The 24022-nt window shown below is 43.0% G+C and overlaps 1 protein-coding gene across 1 annotated transcript in view; it reads right to left on the bottom strand.

Moving 5' to 3' along the window:
• The window catches only part of smurf2 (SMAD specific E3 ubiquitin protein ligase 2), a 52402-nt gene that overhangs the window by 5910 nt on the left and 22470 nt on the right, over positions 1–24022 (bottom strand). The window contains exons 3-13 of the mRNA XM_070847424.1: positions 23500–23608; positions 14123–14256; positions 12014–12079; positions 11378–11462; positions 11067–11150; positions 10322–10536; positions 8490–8574; positions 6698–6856; positions 6519–6566; positions 1769–1970; positions 200–303 (exon numbers count right to left, since the gene is read on the bottom strand). Of these exons, the coding sequence (XP_070703525.1) occupies positions 200–303; positions 1769–1970; positions 6519–6566; positions 6698–6856; positions 8490–8574; positions 10322–10536; positions 11067–11150; positions 11378–11462; positions 12014–12079; positions 14123–14256; positions 23500–23608 (1291 nt within the window). The remainder of the gene's footprint in view (positions 1–199; positions 304–1768; positions 1971–6518; positions 6567–6697; positions 6857–8489; positions 8575–10321; positions 10537–11066; positions 11151–11377; positions 11463–12013; positions 12080–14122; positions 14257–23499; positions 23609–24022) is intronic.

Here is a 24022-nt window from a genome sequence, read left to right as displayed (position 1 = left end):
AAGACAAAAAAGAAATACCAGTCACATCTGAGCTCAGAGCACACCAACTTAAACTGATTAAGAAATGAACTAACCAAAATAAAGGTGAGTGAGTTGTGTGCTTTGGTTCCTCCACTAGGAGGCAGACTGCTGTGTGTCAAGTGTTTACAGAACGTCTGTGTCCCATGTATCATGCTCTTCCTTCGCTTTGGCTTCTTACCTGGCCACTCCTCCATAATCGAGCCCTTCCTCTCCTCTGAACTTCACCATCAGCCTCTTCCACAGGTCCTTCGGCCTCATCTTCATCACCTGTCGATACGATTCCTGTAGAGATGCGAACAAAAACATACGCCTCGTCAAAGACAGTAACAGCATTCGTTAGACAGCTGTTTACTGTATTTGCCCATCTATCTGCTGATGCATAGTCATGTGGTTCTATGCGGTCATCAGCGGAGACAGAGTTTAAGAGAAGCCATTTATCACTTTGAAATATCCATGCGAGGGGGCCCTGCCTCTGGGGAAACCGGTTCCAGGAATGGACCAACTCTCCAAGCTCCATTTCATGCATTATGGTGCACGTTAAACATGGCAACTTCTAGACAAAAGTTTGAGACTATTGAAGTCAAGAGCTAGAAAAAGAAAAGTGCTGGGAGTACTCTAAACAAAAAATGTGTTCCACAGTAGCAGTTTTGTAAGAAATTAGACAAATGCAAGGTGGTGTTACCCACGTGCAGACAGCTCTCGGTGTCAGGGGGAGGGCTCATTTAAAGTGGATTAGGGGCAGTTATAATAAACACATCCATAAGACTATAATAACACAGCCAGGTTTGACTATGCCCTCCAGATACAGCAGGCAACAGAGAGGTGCTGTGTGTGGGAGAGATGGGGGTGTCTCATCTTTACCGAAAATACACATAAAAACATGTAGTCCACCAGCAAACACTTGCCTGTTCAGTCTTAATGTAATGCTTCAACTGGTCTGGAGACGCTACGCAGTTATGTCTCCCTAAACCTCAACACGCCCCCCCCACCCCCCTTCCCCCTCACATTGAGATCAGCCAACAAAAATGTCTTCGTTCAGATTAACAGACGTGGCTGTTCCAGCACATTCCAGTGCACATTTTATGAGGGTCATGCAGTCTGTTGCAGGTGTTGTTGCTCTGATGAAGGCCCCGCACCTCCTAGATGCACAATAAGAAACTCCCCAGCCGAGAAAATGTACTTGAGAAACTCCTCATCTCGAACATGAGGTCTGCTTTAGATTTTGAACAGACTACCTTCACACATCATAGATAACCGTGTGTGAGAGAGAAATCATCCTCACAGCCAAACTGCTATGGGCAATGACCTTTATGGGAGTAGACAAGAAAAAAAAAATGGGGGGGGGTTTCAAAGAATGTTTAACATAACTCGTGTGCGTCTATAAATAACAATTACAAGCAGCTCTGCAAATACAAAAGAATGTGATATTGTGTTGTTTGCTTCTTTTAGAGGCCACTCACATTTGTAAGTTAGGGGACAACACAACATTGCTATTTATTGCCAACAGTGCCGCATGTAGATTTGTTGGCTGGAGTTTTGGGGAATTTAAGCGAATATTATTCTTTCCATGTTTTCTACTGTTTTGTTATGCCTTTAAATTTGTTTCATGCATGCTCTGGCTGTGACTACTGAACTTCCCTGTGGGTTAAATTATGTACCCATTTCTGAGCATCTTTAGTAACAGGCACCCCCCGTGAGCTTCAGATGATACACTAACACGACTGAACTTGTTTCTTTCCATCCTCACCTCAAAGATCTCCTCACGGGACACCTCGATGCGACAGTGGCCCGCCTGAGGCTGCTGCTGGGACAGTTCCTGGCGGAGGATCTTGAGCTTCTGAACAAGGTCTCTCTTGTACTTGGGCACCGTGAGGCACTCTGCCTCCTCTGGGAGCTGACCGGGGGACACGAGAGCTTGCTGGACCTGCTCCTTTAGCTGGTTCTGACGACTGGAGGGCGGGCAGCAGGGAGAGGGAGGCAGAAAAGAGTGGCATGGCATAGAGGTGAGAGAGAAGAAGGGGAGAAACAGGCCGAGAGAAACACACAGTGAGACATACAGGGACAAGATGAACACACAAAAACTTTATGTCTTAGATGTAGTAATACCAAACACAAGCAAGCTCAGGAGTGAGAAAAAAGTATGCAAGCACTTGCACAAAAACAACATGAAGAGCGCCAAGAAACTCAAAATACAGCTCTCCGAGTGGGAGAGTTCTTTCTCTGTCCTTTGCTGACTGCAGAGTACGAGGAGTAAACACACTGAGGTCATCTGGGAAGCACATCAAGTCAAACAGCTGCCTCGGCCCCTCTCAGACAGACATAGGTGGGGGAGGGATGAGTGGAGGTGAGACATCCCCCTCATCCTCACTCACTCACTCACTCACTGCCCTGCACATAAACACACACAGACACACACACCTTCCCTCTCTCCACCTCTCCACCTGGCAGAGGCCTGGTGGTCTCACATACAGAGAGAGATGGCTAAAATTAGGCTTTCTACGGGGGAGCAGCAGAATATGACTGAGGGAAAGAAAGTTCTGCAAATAGATCCTCTGTTGCTTTTTGACTCATCACGTACACTGGAGGTAATGTAAGGTCATTGAGGCCACCGCGCAGAGGCACGCTGGTACGTTTTCCAAAAGTCCAAAAGTTTAACTTTAGAGACACAGAGAGAATAATACAGGCACTGTGATAGAAATTCATACGACCTACTGCCCTGCCAAGCCGAAATGCAGTTATTACATATTTAATCAAAACTGAGTTAAATCAGGAATCTCATTTATCATCTTACCGTTTCACCATATAACAATTATCATGCTATAGGAGGAGAGCTATATCAAGTGAAAGTGAGCTTAATTAATGGCTAAAGCATTAATTAAATTTACTAACAGATTCTCCCCTTGTTGTAATCTGTTATTAGAATATATCTATTTCGATGAACCAGCATAGCTGTAATTGTTACTCCACATAACTAATAAATCATTAGCTAAATGCTATTATGATGGAGAAAATATTAGCTAGCCCAGGTCATCAGCTTAGCGAAACAGCAGTAGCCGCATTCTTAGCTTTTGACTGTAAAAATTAAATCAAATATTGAAACATGCAATGACTGATTTATTTGCCCACTTGGGGAGAGCAGCAACATGTTGGGTCCAAAACACTGACACAACCATTTAAGTTGATCTGGTGAACTTAATTTGCAAGCATATTTATTTATGCATCAAGCAGAGCTTTTTATGTAATTTTACTTAGCGTTGATAATTCAAAGTCCAAAATGTACGCTCTTTTAGCTCGGTTTTTGGTCACCACCGACTCCTGAGGGAAATATCCGGTTCCTCAGCTGCTAAATACTTTATGTGTCTATACTAACACTATGTTCACCAGCTACTCTCTAATTGTGTCTGTCTGCTGTTTGGTGCTGAGCACATAGTGTACAGTGAGTTCTTGGGGCCTTTTTTTGCTGAAAACAGCTGTATGCTGATAAAAACTTTAAAGCATTTTTTTCTTCTTTTTTTCTAGTTTTTGTCCTCTGCCTTTGTACAACAGTCTACTTTGAGTGTACTGTTCGTTTAAACTTTGCTGCCTTTCAAACCATTTCTTATAATTCTCCTCTCACTCTGTTGGATACTCCAACACTGAAGCCAAAATGTGCTTAAAACAAAAGAATTTCAAGAAAGTAGCATTTGACGGAGTAAGAGCAAAAACAGAGTAAGAAGGGAGCAGTTAAGCACAGTATCAATGGCGAGGCTGTGAACATCATCTGCGGTTAATGATGACAGAGGTCTTGAGAATACAACTTTTGAACTAAGCGCTGTGTTTGGGAAGACGGCCTCAGAGGGTGGCACAGTAGGGAGGCACACAACGCACACACACATACACACAGAATCAAAAGAGCCTTTATGGGGCCGGCACTAAAGGATTATTTGCACAATGGCCTTTTGCACTCCAGTGGGGGGTAGCAGGCATGCTTGGCCCTGAGCAGGGTCATAAACACCAGACTCTAGAGCCGAGCACAGAGGGTGGTGGAAGCATACACATGTCAGTCTGTGTGAAAGCCGTACAGATATGTAGGCTAACACTTAGAGTGATGCCAAGGTTAGAATAAACATTTTTACGCTGGCTTTTATCAGTGACTCAAACACATGTAGGAGGAACCTTAACTGTCAGTCAGTTCACTTCATGGTAGAATACAGTTGTCAGAAGTTAATTTAGCTCAAAACTGCTGCTCTCAAGTATCCACCCTATGGCTTACATTCCCCCTTACCACAATGACAACTTCTCATGACTGAGTGACTGAGTTTGGTTTCTGGTGTCTGCCCAGTAAAATCCAATTTGGCTTTTCAATCACTTCCTGCTATCCCAAAAAGCCACAGGGCCCCATAGGACACTCAAGACCTCTTCTTGAATCCCTTTATTTCCTGCAGACTAGACTCAGGGGGAGGGGGGTGGGGGGGGGCAGGAAGGGCATTCTCCCGACAACACCCAAACACTGTAGACAGCTCAGAGGGTGGGAGAGAAGAGGCATGGAGCATCTCTTCCTGCACTTTGACCCATAAATCAAACATTCCTGCTCTGTCTCTGTTGCTCTTTCTCTCATGGTTTCATGAAAACATGCCCCAGAGTTCTCGTTTTCCAACTCCCTATTGATGAGCTCCACTCTGGTGCTTGTTACCTGAAGATGCTCACTGTGGAGACAAGTGGGTGTAATAAAAGCAATGTTTTGGCTACGTGACAAATCACAAATGTCTGGGAATGGCAATTATTTCTCATGCAACTGCACGGAGGGCAGTTCTCTAGTCAGGTCTTAAAACCAGACAAGGATTTAGTTACCTATTGAATAGTGACCTTGACGAGTCAGGGGCTTGAATGCGGCAAAAGATTGCAACATCATAGGGGAAATATGACCAAAACTGTAGTCTGGATGCTCGGTCAGTGTCCTTAGCACATAAAAAAGGCAATAAACTATAACTTTGACGGACATATATATATATCAGACATTTTTGTGGGATGACGGCACATGAGGGGTGAAAATTTCAAAAATCCCTGACTTGATAAAAGGCAGATGTCTTGAAGGAAATCCATTACGACTGATATCTTTTCCAGAGTTTTGTCACAGGCAAGACAGTCACTCTAAAGTCTATTCTATTTGCAGTAACAGAGCAGCGTCAGTTAGGGCAGAGACCAACCCAAAATAAACTAATGGATGATTTATTACAGGGTTAAAGTAATCAGAATGGATTGAGGTAGTCAGGTTAGTCATGCACAATTTATAACAAAGTTATTTCACAAATCTTGGGCCAGGGGCTACGTGCCCTTGAATAACCAGGAGATGTACGGCACTCCACAGCCTAAATTTAACACCGTTTAACTTCTAACTTTTACGATAAAACCACATCAAAAAAATGTACTTAACGAGAACTGCACGACACTAATAACCCTAATAGCTACAGAGCAACAGACAGCAAGTCTTTTTTCTGTGTATAAAAGGATTCCTGTGATATTATTACATTAAAGACCCACTTCTGGCTTTGATCTGAACTAATCACCCTACCAGAGAACATATACAATAAAAATTCTATGCACACGACTTTCACACATCTGGGCATAGTCATGCTCATGACAAAATTCATATGTTAAAAACAAATGTGGCATGCCAGGCTACATTTTTATAAGACTTTTCAGAGGGCAATAGATGAAAAAAAATTTTAAAAATCAAAACGAATACAAAATCCCAAACACGTTCTTTGATCCATCAGAACAGGAAAAAAAGAAACCTGATCTCTCTGTCGATGCATTCCATCTCCCTCTGCACGGAGAAGGAATGAGGTCAGGCGGAGGAGGCCCACCAAGGCACCCGTACGCTGCTCCACCTTTGTGGAGCAAGGAGCTATGGGTAATTCTACGGCTATCGCTGCACAGTATGTGTTTGAACAGCTGCACAGGGGAAGTCATTTTGAACACGTGCATCCATGCATGCAGGCATGTACCACACAGCACAGAAGCATGAACCGACACACGTGAACCTGCACCGATGGACACACACACACGGTTCATTCATTGACTTCGGCATCAAATTTATTCTCCGTTTCCTGGACGTAAGGCGCTCCTGAGCCACAGACACTGCAGCCTTGGTTTCCACTCAGCTATCTGATGTCTGGCCAAAGCCAGCTTTGTGACGGATTGTGTGCTAAAACGCCTTTATGATCAAAACCTCTGCGGGGCTGAGGAATTTTAATTTTTGTGTGGAATGAAAGGCTGTGGGGGAGTGCACTGTATGTATTTCTGTGTGTGCGCACAAACGTCTGCTCAGCAGACGGGCCACTCTGAGTGCTGAACCTCTACAGGTGGTTAACACACCTTGGCGCAGGATCCCACAGTAAAACATTGACTGAGGGGGAGGCATAGTGAGTAAGTCTGTGAATGTCTGGGGGAGTGCGTGCTTGTGTGTGTTCTGTCTGTGTGCAGTGAAGACTACTGGCATGAAGCCCAAAGCGTACCTGACATTCTGACTTTCGATGCCTCCTCGAGAACCATTGGGGCTTGGACTGCAGATGCAAAACAAAGACAAAATGAAGACAGAAAATAAATCTTTCTGCTTTTCTACAATTTTTTTTAAGTGCTGTCTAAGTTATTTCTCCATTACATTTCTCTGGCTCAAGGGTACTGTAGCACTCACTTTAGGACGAGATGCAGGTTGGCGGAGAGGCGTGGGTCTGTGAACTGCGTTGTTCGGTTGTTGTGGTCGACAAAGTAAACCCTCCCAGTGGCTGTGTTCCGGATCTCCCATCCAGGAGGTAGAGGACCCAGTTCCTCACAGTTCACATTACTCAGATCTCTGTAATGCAACAGAAGAGCAAACAACACACAACAAAGAATTAGTACAAAAGAAAAACAGAGGCAACGAAGGGTGGGACAGGGGAAAAAGAGAGACAAAGCACACACACATCGAATACTAGGTATAAAACATACCAGAGCACTGACTAACTGGACTCAGGCGGACAGCAAGATTCCGAGATGTCTGAGAAATCACTTTTATTCTATTTTTCTTCTTCCTCCCATCTAAATTATTTACTGCTGCCCTGCAAACCCTTTCAGCTGGACTCCATGGAGACAAAAAGGTTCAGAAATTACAGCACGCTCGCTATGCTGGCGCTGACTTTCCTGTTGTGCAGGAATAAAGCCAAAAGGGACCAGAGCCTCACGAGTGATGAGAGCTTGGCAGCTAAGCCATCTGCTAATTTTGGAGGTGTCTGAGGAGCACCCAGTGAGGTGTGGCATGACCAATAGCCTCCTATCAAGAGCAATAAAAATATCATCCATCACTCACACTGACAGAATGCAAGTGAGCAGAAGCCAGGTATTATAACATCGGTCATGTTTTATTGTTGGTGTCTGGAGTGCACTGAAACCTGTCTTTTCTCATGCACACGTATGTCTGTGTGCATTTCTTTTGGAGTATAGTAATTGATAGGACACACATGCCTAACTGACTACTGGCCAAGATCCTCTGGTATTTCTGATTGAGACCTGTGCGTTGTTGGCCATGTGTCCCAGAGTGAGGCCTTTGAGCGCTCGTGCCAGAGGGTCGAATCGCTTTCAGAGCCCCGTGACATGGGTCTTCTCATGGCGTGTCAGACTCATAATCAGCTGCAGGTTTATGGCAAACTACAAGGGGACCAGGACTAAGAGCACAAGCATGGCCCAGGCAAGCACGCGGATGCAGACGCTTTGAGCTATGCAAGACTGATCTTACGTGCCTCTGGGGTGTGTCACCTAAAAATCACAACGCAAGCGTGAGCTCGAGAGCCTGAGCGTTGCTGCCAGTGGGCGCTACAGCATGGAACAACAAGAGAAAAGCTAAACCCTTCTGTTTAGGTTCACTTGTGCTCATCAAAGCAACCACGAAGCACTAGTGTCAAAGCGCTAGCTGAACATCTTCATATGTGTTCGGCATATTTATGACAAATATTCAACGCCTCTTCGACACACATCTCATCATTTATGATTTCTGTTGTTCTTCCTTCTGTGCAGCAAACACAGCTGCACACGTTCCACTACAGATGCCATGATTGTTTTCTTCTGTGGTCATGAAAGCCCTGTGTGAAAGTAGTTCTATATCACATCCTTCAGGACTGACATTTGTTGAGTGTGTTCACCGGGGATGCATGTTTGCGTCTGCTGTGCCACTCGTTGTCATTTGCGCCTGCAACCTTGCAAGGACCATATTCCTGTCCTGAGAGACTGCCATAGCTTGGGTGATGTCACTCATGTCAGTGACTTTTGGTATGTTAAGTGTGACACAGAATTAATTGATTTAAACAGCTGTGGACAGGCCAATTTCTAATCTATGCATGTTATCATTCTTATGTTTTATATACTTCACAGTATATCTGGTGGATTGTAAAAAGAGCAAAACTTTGTGTTGTTGAGTTGTCTCCCTGAGGTCACAGATCCTGTGGTGGAAGTACCTTGGTACTCTGGGGTCGTGCCACGTGCTGACACCTGTCTGAGTGTGGAGAAAGTATACTTGGCCTTGCTGCGTGGTCCTCTGCTCTGTAAGAAGACATAAAAATGGGATTAATCTATGCAAGAGATCTTTGGTTAAACAGTAACGTGTATCAAATTAAGGGAGGGAGATTTTGCCTCGATATTGGAATTGGAATTTTTAAATATATGGAAAATGACATTGATTTTTAATTCATGTGCTACATGCAGACAGATTGTGTTTATAATCTGTCTGTATAAGAGAGAGATCACACAGATGGAGATAAAAGGACAGCCTGAGTCAGTGGAGATCCCAAAAGGCAGGAGGGAGGAGGCGTGGTGAGAGACGGGGTGAAGTACATTGGAGAGGAAAGGAGAGGAGAAATGGGGTTGTCTGACTTTTGAGTTGGTGAGCTCATTCATCACTGCCTGACAGAGATATTTCCACGGAATGGTGCGCCAGACAGCTCTCCTCTGGTATCCCTTTGGGCCTACCGCCCTGCTTTAACATGCATGTACACTAAACCTTCCAAACCCACACCCATCTGACGAGTGCACGATATACGTTCGACACATGGGGTGACGTCTCTTGGCTGGTGTGTGCTCAACATGAGGAGTATCAGGGGTGCTGACAGATTTTAAAGAAACTGCCCAAGGAGTTAAGCAAGTAAGGTCAGAGATGGAGAGAGCCAGACAAGCGCAGAGAATCTCGGAGTCTCCTAATCTAAATGGACTGAGGGCGGAGTTGTGATGCGCTTAAATAGCTCTGGCTCCCAAATCCTACAGAAGATTCTACTGTGAAGATAAATAAAACTCCCTTGGGGCTGTGTGAGGATCATAGCTTCTGAGTGTGTGTGTGTGTTTGCTTTTACATAAATGCGTCTGATTTTTTGGCTGCGTCCAGAGAGGAGAACAGAGGGGGGAGTGAATGGCTGCCGCCAGCCTTTAACAGCTAGATCAATTCAATTAGATTGTCTAAAATGGAGCCAGTATTTCAGGCTCCTGGTGTGGAGCTGCAGCGTCACCAGAGTGGCGCTGGACTGAATGAGGCTACAGATTAGCCGGGTTACTGAGCCCAGTGTTGAGCAGGGAGGAGGGCAGAGCCAAAGCAATTAACACAACAGCATCACAATGATGATTCATAGTGGAAGTAGAGATGGCTTTCATGGAGGATAAAAAAAAAAGCCAGAATACTTTAGTGTAATCAGAATATTAAATATTTATCCGTCTCAAGATAGGAAAGTTAGACATGCAATATTGATAGTATGGTGCCGCGGTTTCCAACCCGTTTTACTTCAGATGTAGCCCCACAGCTCTGTCGGATGAACTCCCTACCCCTTCATTAGCAACACCAGTCACACTCCAAATGTCCATTTGAAGGGATTTTAAACTGGATGTTATTTAACACTGACAGCTACATTCAAAAATTGATATTGTTACAATATTATTTCATTGAATAACAAACAACAATAATAAACATTTAAACTATTAACCCATTACTTTTAGTTAACCATTTATTTTTTGTCAACATTTAGATGTGTTTAGATGTTTCTTAATGCCAAAAACAAGCACAGAACATCATCATCAAGGTCATGAGGGTTCCCTCCTAATCCATGTCCATCAACATTTGGTTATGCTTCAAGATCTGCTCATATTTATTTATCTATCTAATGAGAGTAGTACATAAACTACACAAAGCTTGTACATGTGCAATTAATCTAATGAGGGCAGAGCAATGGGGCTAAATGATAAATGTTCATTCATTCATACATAGAGTACATACAAGTCCACTCTTCAGTGATGGCTTCCTACTAACCATATCCTTCTGGGAGGTCCGGTGGTGTGTGCAGGTGGGTTCTGCTCATGTAATTGCGGTGCCTCTGGGAGCGGACCCGTCTCTCCTGGGCCCGCTGGTCGCTGCTGCTGGGTGGCAGCACCGTGGTGGGCGTGGCCCCATTCGTGCTGATGGGCGTGTTCTCATCCACAATGCAGCTGAGAGGCCGGCCGGGGCTGGAGTACTCTGATGCAGGCCTGAGCGGGAGGGAGGGTGATGGGGAATATGAGAACAAACCACAAAAAAAGACCAATAAATCCGTGTAAGAAAGACTGAGTGCAGGAAAGTGGAAGAGGATTGAAAAGGAGGAGGTAATCTCATGAACAGCAGAAAATCAATGGGCTGCATTTAGGAGGTCTTCAGGTCTTAACTAGGAAATCCACAAAAAACCAGTACCATCAAACACAACACAAAAGTACTGAGACTGCCTGAGGTCAAGCTTGGTAAGAACTGAGTGATAAAGACAGTAAAAAGAGCTACAAAAGACAGAGAAAGAGCAGCAAAAGACGCCTGCATTTCCTCTCTTGTCGGCTCCTTCCCTGGCTCTTCCACATCATTAAACCCTGCTGTCTGAAGCAGTATGTCTAACACCTTTTTTGAGAAGCCCACAGCAATTTTGAACAGACTGGGAGCACTGAGGTCAGAGATGAGGTCTTCCCTCGGCCTGCTGCTGTTGAATTTAAAGAGGTCTGGGTCTGTGTTTCTGTGGGCTGCATAGTGTACTCACCTGGTCGGCCTCTCCCACTGTGTGGTGCGTGTGATGTGGTTCAAGTACTGGATTCGCCCAGACGCTGTCCTCCTCTCCTCCCAGCTGGCAGCAGAAACATACACAGACGCAGCAGTGAGCGGACATGGTTAAGCAGCCACAGAACCATCTAGTAGTGTTCTGTCTCGCTGCTATGTCTCACCACATGCAAATATCATATTCCGTACGTCTTTACCTCCATACTTGAAGGCAGCGTTTATTGTTTAGGATTTGCAACAGCATCATAAAAAGCTCCTTCTGAGATGATGGGAGATTTCCCCAAACTCACTCACCCATCTGGAAGATCATTGTCAAACAGCCGACTGCAGTCCACCACAGGGCCTCCTGTGCCTATCCGGTCCCTAGACTGCAGGCTCACTGCAGCAACACATGGCAGACAGATGCAAACACAAGGATTACTAGACAGCAGATTACAGTGCAGACACAGATATTTCATCGAAGCACAAAATGGAGCTATATATCTTTATGATTAACAGGAATAGGGTTAACTTCTATCAGTGATATCCTGGAGGGTCTGGTTAAAAGGAAGTTGTGTTTTCCTCTGCCACTTTATTTTTTCCCTCCTGCAGGGACGATCTGGTATTAAGACATCTAATCCTGAATTTTACATGAAAACTGTGATATATGTAAATAATGAAATTACTTGCCTTTAACCTTGCTGCCTTTTACTGTAAATGCTGCCGATTATTGCTTAGTATACCTTGCACATTCAAAACCCAGTGAATGAGGAACAACATGCTGTACATCTGACCTTATGGTGGAGAATGCTCATTGTGGAATATATCCCATGTATATAAAGACTATTTTAGATAGCCGTTTAACTTCCATGGATTTTCTAATTAAACATTTATTCCAAATCGTTTTGTGCTACCAAAAGCATCCTTGTTTGCGTGTCCATCATTACTCACCCACTATCTGACCTCTGACTGTGTCACTGTCATTGGGACTCAGCTTGTTCAAGTCTAGTCTCTGGTCTGTGGAGAGAGGACGGAAAGAAGAAGTGGAGCGCAGAAGCAAAGGCAGGGACAAGAGACAGACAGACAGAGAGAGAGAGAGAGAGAGAGAGAGAGAGAGAGCACCATGAAACAAACAGGAAATGGGAATAAAGATGAGAGAAAGAGAAGAAAAGAAGGAGAGAGAAAATGGGATTCATCAGTGTCAGAGATACATGTAAACTAGCATGTGTCAGGATGCATTTTTTCCTCCTTGGACAAGTCCCATTGCTCTGTATCATTTACATCACTCAGAGTCAGTTCCTCTCTCCCTCATTATCTGCCTCTCATTCTTCTGTCTGAAGACCACAGCTTGGCTGTGCCCTGGAACAGATGGTCTGGTCTGTGGAACAGCCATGGGCTGTAAAAATCTCACTGAGCATCGGTACAGAGCAGGCTTCAGTTCAAATGCAGAGGTCAAACATTTGACAAATTTCAGTACAAAGCCTGCACTATTCCACTCAGTCTTAGCATGGACATGAACTTCTGCCAAAGTCTGGAAACTCTTTGTCTGAACTTCTCAAAGTCTGCGGAATTTGAGAGTGAGGGAGAAAGAGAGAGATCAGGCGGAAAGAAAAAAAAAAAGAGAACAGACCAAAAAAAAATGGCCAAGTTGCCTGCAGACATGAGAAATGCCACTATCTGCTCTCTGTTGTCTGGGTGTCATGCAGATCAGCTCAGGATGTCTGTCTAGACTAAACAGGGACCAAAACAGGCGATGGTCAAACCGTTACAAGGCTGGCCGGAGGTCAGCAGCCACAGAGAAAACAGAAAACACACACAGACAGTAAAATGTGCGCAAAAAGTGCCCTCACACGTGCATACATTTAAATGCGTATGCAGTCATGTATACAAAGACAAGAAACGCAGACACTCTGCAATTATACATAAATGTTACAGTCAGCCCAAGACACTCTTCAATTACACACAAATATTTTAGTCAACCCAATGCCATCTCTAAGGCCTGTGGAGGGGACAAAACTGCAACTGCTGGTAAATTCCACACAAAAAACAAAAGAATGACAAATACTGAGAGACCACAACAGAGAGAACACAAAAAAATCTACGCTTACACTTAAATAGCTGTACAATTATGCATGTCTGTGTGAAATGACCGGTTGTCTAGATCGGCAGATGGAGATAGAGGGAGGTTAGTCCCAACTGCATTTTGTGTGTGTGTGTGTGTTTGTGTGAGCACATGCTGCCAGTCTGTGAGAAGACTGAAGGGGAAACTTAGGGGTGAGGAGGAGGCCAGGAGAGAAAGGAAATGCAGAGGCAAACCACTCACAGCTGTGGCACAAGGTTCAGGTTTCCTGTGTTGCTCCAGGAAAACAACAGTGTCAGGGGCTTCTAGGAAAAAGCGGTGGGATTCTTTCACATTTCTGCCTACACGGCCGCAGGTACCGGCTCACCACGCCGAGAAAAATCACCCCAGACTGCTTTGCTGAAGCTACAACTGTCTGGCACTGCTTTTACTAGGAGCCATTTGCTAAAGCCTCCTTCTCGTTTATCCAGTTAGCTCCTGACATGAGACGTTTTTACAGTAATTGCAGGGTGATGTTGACTGGCTCTTCCTGTTCTGGCAGGGGGCAGGGTGCTGACCCCTCTCACACACAAGTCTGGCCTCTGTCATACCTAGCGAGGGAGACAGGACACTAAAAAGAGCTACTCTAAGTTCTGTCACTTAGCCCTGACAGCTGCACAGAGTTATTAATGTCTGCTTCTCATCACAGTACAGGTATAAGGCTGGCTTGATGTATACGGCCTCATTTTACCATCAGGGCTGTGGCAATCAGATGGCTGACATCTCATAAGTAACTGCAATTACTAATTCAAAGGTTACTTAGCACCACAGTAGAGAGTAAGGAACTCAAGCAACCACATGACAAACAAATAGCTCCTAAAAAGTAAAACGTGTGGACACGACTGCTGTCTTAGCTGTGTGGCTCACAGCTAAGACATTTCAAAACAAAATAAGAAACTGCCATTATCGGGTTGCTACATTAAAGCAGCACTGACACTTACAGCCTGTGTCTTTAAGGCGGTTGATAGCGTTAGACAGAAGTCGGACACAGCCCAGGAACCCAGCCCCTTGCTTCTTGTGAATCTTCTTGTGATTCCACACGCTGATGGTGATCGAATCTGATTTTCCAATGTATCTGAGTGGAAGAAGGAGAGGGAGACATAATTAATATTCAGTAATGACAGGCCTGCTCCTAGACACCATGAGAAACACGATTGCTGATTAGAGATTGGAAGTGTGAGTGTGACTAAAGCTGTTAGAGAGAAGTACTAGTAATCAACATGTGACAGCTAAAGTGTTGACAAGAGTCTCACTCAGGATGTCCCCAGCAATACGGGGGAGACACACATCCGCCACAGAGGCTACCGCGGAGTCGCCTCGCCAAGGACACATTACAAGACACAGTCGGGACGTGGAGGCGGAAGAGGAAGAGGAAGGTGGGGTGACTGAGAGGGATTTTCCAGCCTGTGAATGCGAATGTGTAAATCTGACCCTGAGAATGAGACCGAGCACCACAAGCAGACTGTGATCCCATGAATCATTTATAACATTCACAGCAGCGCTCCCCACGTCAGGCGGAGTGAGACAGAGGACTGCGGAGGGAGAGATACAGTGGGGAGATGACCGTGACGTGATGAGCAGCGACGAAACTGCTGCAACTATGAAAATACCCCGAAACATTTCTATGAGTCTGTCAGAATGGAAAAAGGGTGTTCATTTCTTCTACAAAATGACTTTTTAAAATTAACTTCAAGCCCTTTTGGTTTATATGAAGAAAAAAAATCAATAGGACCAGCTTGATTAAACCAGCTTAATTGGAAATGTAATTGGGTATAAACAGTCATCAATCTTGCTGTCAAATGTGGAGGGCTGTAATATTAGATCTATAATTCAAGGGCTGTTTGCTTCCAAGCAGTGCATGAGAAGTTCAACAGCCACAGGAAAACTCACAGGATCACCGAAGTCACAAGGGTTCATCCACTGGGGACCATAAATATCTGTATTAAATTTCATGGTAATTCATCCAATAGTTCCATCTCAAATGGTGGACGGACAGACTGACACAGCCATCCCCTGGCAAAAAACAACAACATTAAAAGGATCGGTTTATTTTCCTGTTATGCAAGAAAAGAACATGGTCGGGTAATTATGCATGCAAACAGCCAAAGATGCGTGGGGAATAAGAGACAGCTAGATGAAACCTACAGATTATTCCCTGCCTGCTTGTACAGTATCTGCCTCCTCCAGGGCATTCGCGCTGCTCTCTTCTCTCCTTCTTCGCGTGTGTCAGGCGAGGCTGAGGGTGTGATAAAATCTCACCATGTGAACCTGTTGTGGCACATCTGCTCGGGTGGGCTCAGTCTAAAAAAACTAATCATCTGTACGATTCGCAGAACTGCATCCCACTGTAATTATCATGCTGCTTACCAAAAGGGATATGAAACAATGGGGCTGTGAGTAAGACGTCTGGACATTTTGAGTCAATGCCAAATGCCTGTCTGGGGTGCGATGTGAGAGAGCTGCTATGTCAGACAGACGTGACGGGAGGGAAGTATTATAACGAAACCCCAGTCATCTGGATCACCCGCCATGTAATAAAATTCATTAGTCTGGCTAAGATTTTTAATACCAGTCATAGGCAATAACGCGAACACACGCACAAGACACACACATGCACAAGACACACACACACACACACACACACACACACACACACACACAGACACAAGACAATGGGAAAAATGCAATAAAAAGGAAAAAGCAGATTTAAAGAGTCAGATGTGCTTTCTAAATACATCCTTTTTATTTGGCAAACTGTATTCATACAAGCGGCATCTTTGGCACCGCTTTAGTAGCTTTTTCCTGCGAGTTACTGCCAAGAAGAGGCAAAGTGAAATAAAAACCTTACAACACAGCAACACCCGGGATACAAACAGAAACAAAAGGCAAGGCCAACTACTATATTCACAACTTGGGACTAGGGGTGTGCGATATGATGATAAGCAATGCACCGTGATATTAACAATCTCTCTGTAAAGGCAGATCATAAAGACATTTTAATCATTCACAATCCATCAGTTGCAGGCTTTGAGGCCGTAGTCGAGAAGCACAAGGGAAGATTTCTGTTTTCCTCCAGACTCAGTTTAATCCTGATGCCTACTTATGACCCAAATAAGCAAACGAGACCTGTCCCCAAGTCAGACTCTCTGTGAAAACAGATGAAACGATTTAGCACACAGACCAGAAGAGTCGTAGTGAGTAGCCAAGTTGGCCAGTTTAAAGAAAGCCAAAGAGATTTTTCTGATTTTGATAAAGAAAAAAAGAACTAAAAAAAAGGTGCATGGGCGAGAGAATGGGGGACTTGAAAGGACTCCAAACAGATCCTGAATAGGCCCTCTTCCTCCTAGACAGGTATGTAATATGTCTATTTTTTTTTTTCATAAACATTTTATCAGAGTTTTTTTCTTTCACAGTGATACAATTTTTCAATTATGCTCGTTCTTACGAAGCAGTTCAGTATCACATGTTTTACACAAACATAGAAAACAAATATAAAAAGAAAAGCAATACAGAAATAGAATAAACCGAGATAACACATAAAACAGGGCCTTTCAAGAACATAGCTTCTCTTTTTGAATTTAGGAGATGGTCATCTCTAGATACAGTACATGGTTGCAAGGGATTCAAAAATTAGCCAAGTCATCAGAAACATCAAAGTCCTTAGTAAAGTCAATAAAGGGTCCCCAAATCTTTTCGAATTCTTGTTGCCTTGACTTATGTATATATGTTATTCTTTCCAAAGGTAAGCTAGACAACATCTGTTTTAACCATTGGGAGATGCCAGGTCCATTCATATTTTTCCAATTTATAGCAATACATCTTTTTGCTATCATTGAGCTTAAATCAATAAAAGTACTTTCTGCTTTACTAAAGTTATGTTTATCCGGATATATAGCCATTATAAATAGTTTGGGATCCAACGCAATCTGTTTTGAAATGATCTTTTCAATTAAGTTTTTCACGTCTACCCAAAAAGTTTTTATTTGACTGCATTCCCAGATACAGTGTATTAACATACCTTTTAAGCCGCATTTCATACATATGTCTGGTATGTTCCTATTGTACCTATTTAATTTCACAGGTGTTGTATATATACACGCATTAGCCATTTGAATTGCAGTATCCTTAGACGACTATTAATTGACACTTTATGGACTTTATTGCATGCCCTTTCCCAATCCTGTTCACTGATATTGGCAGATAGGTCTTCATTCCAAGAAATTAATTTCTTTGCTGAATTTTCTGATGTGTTACATAACAACAAATTGTAAAAAGTCTGAGATAATACCCTTCCTTAATGCATTCTTTACAGTTTTTCCAGTTGTGTATGGGGAACCTTGTTAAGACCACCTTGATTGGTATTGACAAAACTTCTCAACTGTAAATATCTGAAGTAGTGTTTTTTGTCCAAATTAAACCTCACTTGTAGTTCTCCAAAGGTCATAAAAACATCTGACTGTGGAGGATAAAGGTTACGAATCATTTTCAGTCCCCTTGATTCTCATATTTTAAATGTACCATCTGCCCTCCCAGGTTTAAACGACCGATTACCCCAAACTGGGCTAAACTGCAATAAGAAGTTTGACTCATTCAGGTATTTTCTGACATCATTCCAGACCCCTACCATGTGTTTCAGAATCGGATTTCTGATCTGTTTAAGCAAATTTTTAGCTGTGTCAGAATATAGAAATGAGGGGAGAGGTAATTTTAAATTCTGTGACTCCATCTCTACCCAATGTGGATTAACTTTTTCTGAAAAATAGAACGTCAATGAGCGAAGTTGTGCGGCCCAGCAGTACCATAAAAAATTGGGGCATTTTAACCCCCCTTGATCAAATGGGAAATAAAGGAGGGAGAGACGGCGTTTTGGTTTACCATTGTTCCATATAAAACTGGTTGCAACTTTTTTTATCCATTTAAACAAATCAGAAGGAGGAGGCAAAGGAATATTTTGGAATAGATACAGCAGCTTTAGTAGTACAGTCATTTTGAGAACATTAATTCTTCCCATCACCGATATAGGCAACTTCATCCACCTGTCGATTAAGTTATTAATTTCCTCTTTTATTTTTTTGTAATTAATTTTATGTCTGCTCTATGTTTGGCACGATTTGTATTCCTAAATATTAAAATTTTTCTGCTACTTTAAAATTAAATTGTGTTATTTGTGGAGCAGGATTTGCTTGTTCTGTCGTGTTTAATAGTAAAATGGAGGATTTAGTATGGTTCACTTTATAACCTGAGAAATTTCCAAATAACTGAATTACTTCCAACACTGCCGGGATTGAAGAGCTGAGCTTGGACAAAAACAAGATCACATCATCAGCAAACAAAGAAATCTTATGCTCAGTGGGGCCTATAGTGATTCCACAAATTTCAGTGTGTGCACGGATAGCTAACGCAAATGGTTCAATTGCTAAAGAAAAGAGCAGGGGAGAGAGAGGGCATCCCTGTCGACAGCCTCGCTTAATTTCTATTGGCTTGGAAAAAATTTTATTTGTTAAAATTTCTGCTGTAGGCTTACTATAAAGTATCTTAACCCATTTTATGAAATTGTTTCCCATCCCAAATTTCTCAAGAGCTTTAAAAAGATAGGACCATTCAACCCTATCAAAGGCTTTTTCAGCGTCTAGCGATAGGAGAGCCGTATCCTTTTCCTCTTTTTTATAATAAAGGACATTTAGCACCCATCTTACATTATGGAACCCTTGTCTCCCACTTACAAAGCCATTCTGATCTTTATTTATTATGTCAGGAAGTATTTTTTGAATCCGCCTTGCTAATAATTTACAAACAATTTTAAGGTCAGTATTGAGAAGACTGATAGGTCTCATATTCTCGCACTTGTTAGCAGGTTTACCCGGCTTTGGAAGGAGAACAATTAATGCTTGATTTAAAGTTTTGGGAAGTGCCTCAGTCAGTCAAGATGGCGCCGCGAGAGTGGCAGCCAGTTGCAGCAGCTCCTCAAAACTTTTCTTGTTTCTTCCTTATTTTTGTGTGTTTCCCGTGTTTTTTGTTGCTTTTTTTTGTCTTTTCTATTGCTTTGTTCTTTCACTGTCCCTGTTTATATTGTTGCTGCTGTAACAAGAAAATTTCCCCCTATGGGGGATAAAATAAAGAAGTCTAAGTCTAAGTCTAAGTCTAAGTCTCCTTTTCAAAAGTTTCTTTAAACATGTCCAAAAGTGGCACTAATAATTTATCCTTAAATTTTTTATAAATATCTGTAGGAATACCGTCTGGTCCCGCTTGTTTACCTGATTGCATTCCATCAATGGCTTGTGCTATTTCCTCTTTACTTATTTCTAAATCTAAGTCTGCTTTGACATCGTCCGGAATGACTGGGATATTTAGCCTGTTTAACGCAACATTAATGTCCTGTAAGCTACAATTCTCTTCGGCTTCATATAGTTTCTGATAATAATCCCTAAAGGCATCATTGATATCTTTTGGATTTACTATTGTTTGGCCTTTGTCAACAATTGACGTTATTGGTATTTTAGTTTCTAGCTGTTTAATTTGCCATGCCAATAATTTTCCTGCTCTGTCGCCTTGTTCATAAAACGTCTGTTTCAGCCTTAAAAGACTGGATGCTGCTTTGAAGCTTGATTGTTTCTCATATTCTGCCCTCAAAAGCAGTAATTCCTTTTCAGCTTCAGGATCACTTTTTTCATAGACTTTCTTTTGGGTGTATTTTATTTTATTTTCCAAGTGTAGTTTATCCTGCCTTGCTTTTTTAGATTTATAACCTATGTAACTAATAATATGTCCTCTGAGAAATGCTTTAAAGGCATCCCACTTTGTACATGCTGATGTTTGGTTAGTATTTATTTGAAAAAACTCATCTATTTGCTTCCCTACAGTTAAAGTCCCCAGCGATTACATGTTGACCCGGCAGTGTAAGCAAAAGAAACAGGTCCTCATAGAACCCATGGTCATCTGAGTTAGGACCATACACGTTTACCAAATTTTGATTTTCTAACAACATAGATCCTTGAATTATCAAATATCTGCCCCTCTTGTCTTTAATAACATTATGTACATTAAATGGAAATGATTCATGTATTAGAGTCATCACTCCTCTTGATCGTGAAGAAAATGCTGCTGTATATACATTACCCTGCCACCTTCTCCTAACCTTTTTTTCATCCTCATCCACTAAATGTGTCTCTTGCAGAAATATAATTTTAGAGTCCATGTCCTTTAAGATAGTCTCCTTATCCCTGTAGTTGAGGAATCTCATGATCAGCGTGCGGGGCGTCACGTTGCCATCTCTCCGTGGACCGATTCGGTGCGCCCTTTCAATGAGCACCGGGTTCTGTAGAGTGATGCCCAGGACCTCCGGTAGCCACTTTTCCAAAAACTTACATGGGTTACTTCCCTCTGTAGATTCAGGCAAATTAATAAGCCGGACATTATTTCGTCTTTAACGTGTCTCCAAGTCCATTACTTTGTCCTCCAAAGTTTTCTGCTTCGACTCCAATGTGCCAACTTTAGCCCGCAGGATTTCAACTTCGTCCTCGTTGCTAGCAATGCGTATTTCCGCTTGTGTCACCCTCTCGGTGCAGTCTTTAATATTCTCCCGAATGTTATCCAAATCACTTTTAATGGCAGTAACAATGGATAGTATTTCATCCACTTTTCTGCTCTGGGATCTTTCCTCACCCATTTCCACTGTCGTTGTTGCGGGAGGGGTGCTATGGCTAGTGTTAGCTTTCTGGGTCTCACTTCGAAGGCCGTAGTCCGTCAGCTTTGGCGGTTTTATTTTCTCGCTGGTCTCTTGAATGGCTTTAGCTACTTTAGGAGGCATTATTTCGTCCTCACAAACATTGGAAACAATATTATGCGGTATAGAATCTAAATTTGTAGAAAAATATAGCGCGAACAGCGGAGCGGTCAAGGACACGTCTTGTTACATGGCCGCCATGACAGGAGTGAATATGTCTATTTTACTTATGAAATACATTACGACACATGATTACACTAGTTGAATGTAGCTGATAGCTGACACAAGTTAAAGTTGAGAGGCTAAACTACTGAAGTGAGTAAACCCATCTGTAACGAGGCTTTGTCCTTCAGTTTGCTCCACCAGGATGTTTTACAATATTGTTAGTGGCATAACTTGGCTCTGATAGTGACCAATGTCTGTGCAGCCTCAACTAATCATGCAGGGACCAACATCGCTGTTTTGCACAGAGAGAGGAAGAAGTGCAGTCGATGATAACCTATCTGGCTAACCCCTGCTTACCAGCCAGACAGTCCATCATTTGTAGTTTTACCCTCCAACAGCTTCATCCTCCCCTTCATAAATCCAACAAACTGCCCAGCTCCCAGGCCATCCATCCCGGGACCAGACTGCACAAGACCTGCCGAGCTATGGACTCCGCTTCGTTTTGTTTTCGTCCGCCAAGCTTTGCTAAGATTGTTAATTAGTAACAAGAGGCACATTTTGTCTCATACTGAGCATTTTAGCCATCTCCTATAATAGTTATTGGTATTTTTTTATACACTTTCTTGTATCTGTTAAGGGGTGGTAATCTTTGGACCCTGTCTGTGTGTGGTAGTGTGCGTTTGTGGACTGGGGGGTGAAATCCACTGACAGCTATGGGCTTTTCCCTGCCCCAAACTATAATTATTGCATCAGCCTTTAAAAATCCACTATCGTTGAACAGGGTGCCTCCATAGAAATCCAGCTTGGATGGCGGGAGGAAAATGGATGGATGAGTGGGTGTAAATAATCGGGAGTCTAGACTGGGCACTTAGCACTGCAGATGTATTATTTAATAATGGCCTATTTGAAGAACTCGTAATTAACCGAATGTGATTGAGTGCACAGGGGAGGGAGACTCCAAAAATGCTTGAAAACACTTCAGGACACTTCATATTAACACAGAAGACCCTCTAAGAAAATCATTGTATTACTGATAATCATGGTGTCCCTGACCTCAGGAGTGGCTGTTAAGCTAATGCTTCCTTCATTTCAACCATGTCCTGTAGTTCTCACTAGTTGTCCGTTTTACAAACATGGTGCGGGCAGAGTGAGTGTGAGAGGCAGACAGCCAGACAGACTGTCTGCTATCCTTGGCATGCCGGCCACATCCTGCAACAATGCTGAGGGGGTCACAGTTCACGGGCCAGTTTGCTGGCTGTGGCTGACCAAAGAAACCAAGGCCCTGGACACACACACAAACTTTACACAGGCACACACACAGGATTTCTACACCCTCACGAGCACATACAACAAATGGAAAAAAAGAGTCACTGCCAACAGCTTTAATGCACTAGGCTGTATTCGGAACACCAGGTGTTGCAGGCCCTATTTTAATAAGTGTGAGCCAGCCAGACGGCTTTCTCGGCTGCTCTGTGTCAATTAAAACCTCTCTCCTCCAACACACCACCTGAGAGTCCTTCTGCTAGCCATGAAGATAAAAACAGACAGATAGTAAAGTGGGCACGCCGATGTTAAACTTATCACTGGCACAGAAGCACAAGCAATCCTCGCATAAACTCCAGTCAGCGATGTCTGCAGGCTCTCGGGACAAATTAGCGCAAAGAAGCTCCAGTGCACCACGGGCCTGTGTTCTGCTCTCCATCGACCTGTCTTCAAAGGTGTGCATGCAGGCACGCACGTGACTTTTTCCCTTTTGTCGAATGTGACACAAGTAGCGAATTTAACAGCCGTGTAGAGAGAGGGTCCTGTATCCCCAGCAACCAAACAAACGGAGACATGTGCTTCCTCTCGCTGTTGGCTATGCATGATGGTTGGATAAACACCGGAGCGAATACTGGAAACTTTCACTCTCACATTTTCACTCACGCGCTCTGTCTCTATTTTTTCCAGGTTACTTTCGCAGGACAAACCATCTTTGGGAAAGGCAATCAGGGTACAACAAGACATGCACGTGTTTCAGTCAGTGGAAGAAAATACTATTGGAGACGCCCCTCCTTTTCTGTTTCTTTAAATACTGCTCTGAGGAACATTTTTAGACTGAGGAGTTATGTCATTACAGAGTATCTTGATAAGTGAGATAGCAGATGCAAGAACTGTATACATCTGTTACTGTTTAGATCCTGTTAATGGCACAGCCTGACACTTCTCAGTGTGCGCACTTATTGAGGTTAAATAAAGAAAGACGTAAAGATTGTGAGGCATAGTAATAGCCTGAGCAGGGCCTCAAATCGGTGTGCGTAATCAGATTATGTCTTTAGAAAGGTGGAAGGTATTCAAATAAACAGAGAAGCAATCAGATTTTTTTCTGTCTTTGGAAACAGATGTCAGAAATGACAATGTGTGAGACGTGTCGAAGGATCTGGGACTCACAGGTCATAGTGTTGATTCCACTTGGGGTCGAGTGTGTTCCTCACAGTGTCTGTAGAGTGGCATTGCCCTGAACCATCTACAACTACCTTGGCAAAGGGATCAGGGAGGCCTGTAGGAAGAGAAGAGAGAGCCACATTCACCAAGAATAAATAACAGGCAACAAACAATTGCTACATGGCAGATGGTGATGAATCCTGACACGATGCTGTGGTGTCTACCACCCCGTTTTCTGTGATGGGACCAGTCCAGACTGGTCAGTTTGTTTACTTCCAAAATGACAGTTGTGAATAATTAAAGATGTATTGGATTCGTTGCTCTCAATATATTAAGCTGTTCTGGTATGAAAATCATTATTATGGAATCTATTACCAGATTAACTGATTAGTCAAACAAAAAAAAAATCAACCAGTTTGGTGATAACTTAAGTCATTAATCAAGAAAAATACCAAATGTGTTTTGCTGTAGATTATACAAAACAAAATCCCTTCGGCCTTTGATGATTAGTGATATATTTTTTGTTATT

Source organism: Pempheris klunzingeri, chromosome 17, assembly GCF_042242105.1.
Source record: "Pempheris klunzingeri isolate RE-2024b chromosome 17, fPemKlu1.hap1, whole genome shotgun sequence".
Lineage (NCBI taxonomy): Eukaryota > Metazoa > Chordata > Actinopteri > Acropomatiformes > Pempheridae > Pempheris > Pempheris klunzingeri.
Note: the sequence above shows the minus strand (reverse complement) of the source record. Positions and strands in the feature narration are given on the sequence as shown.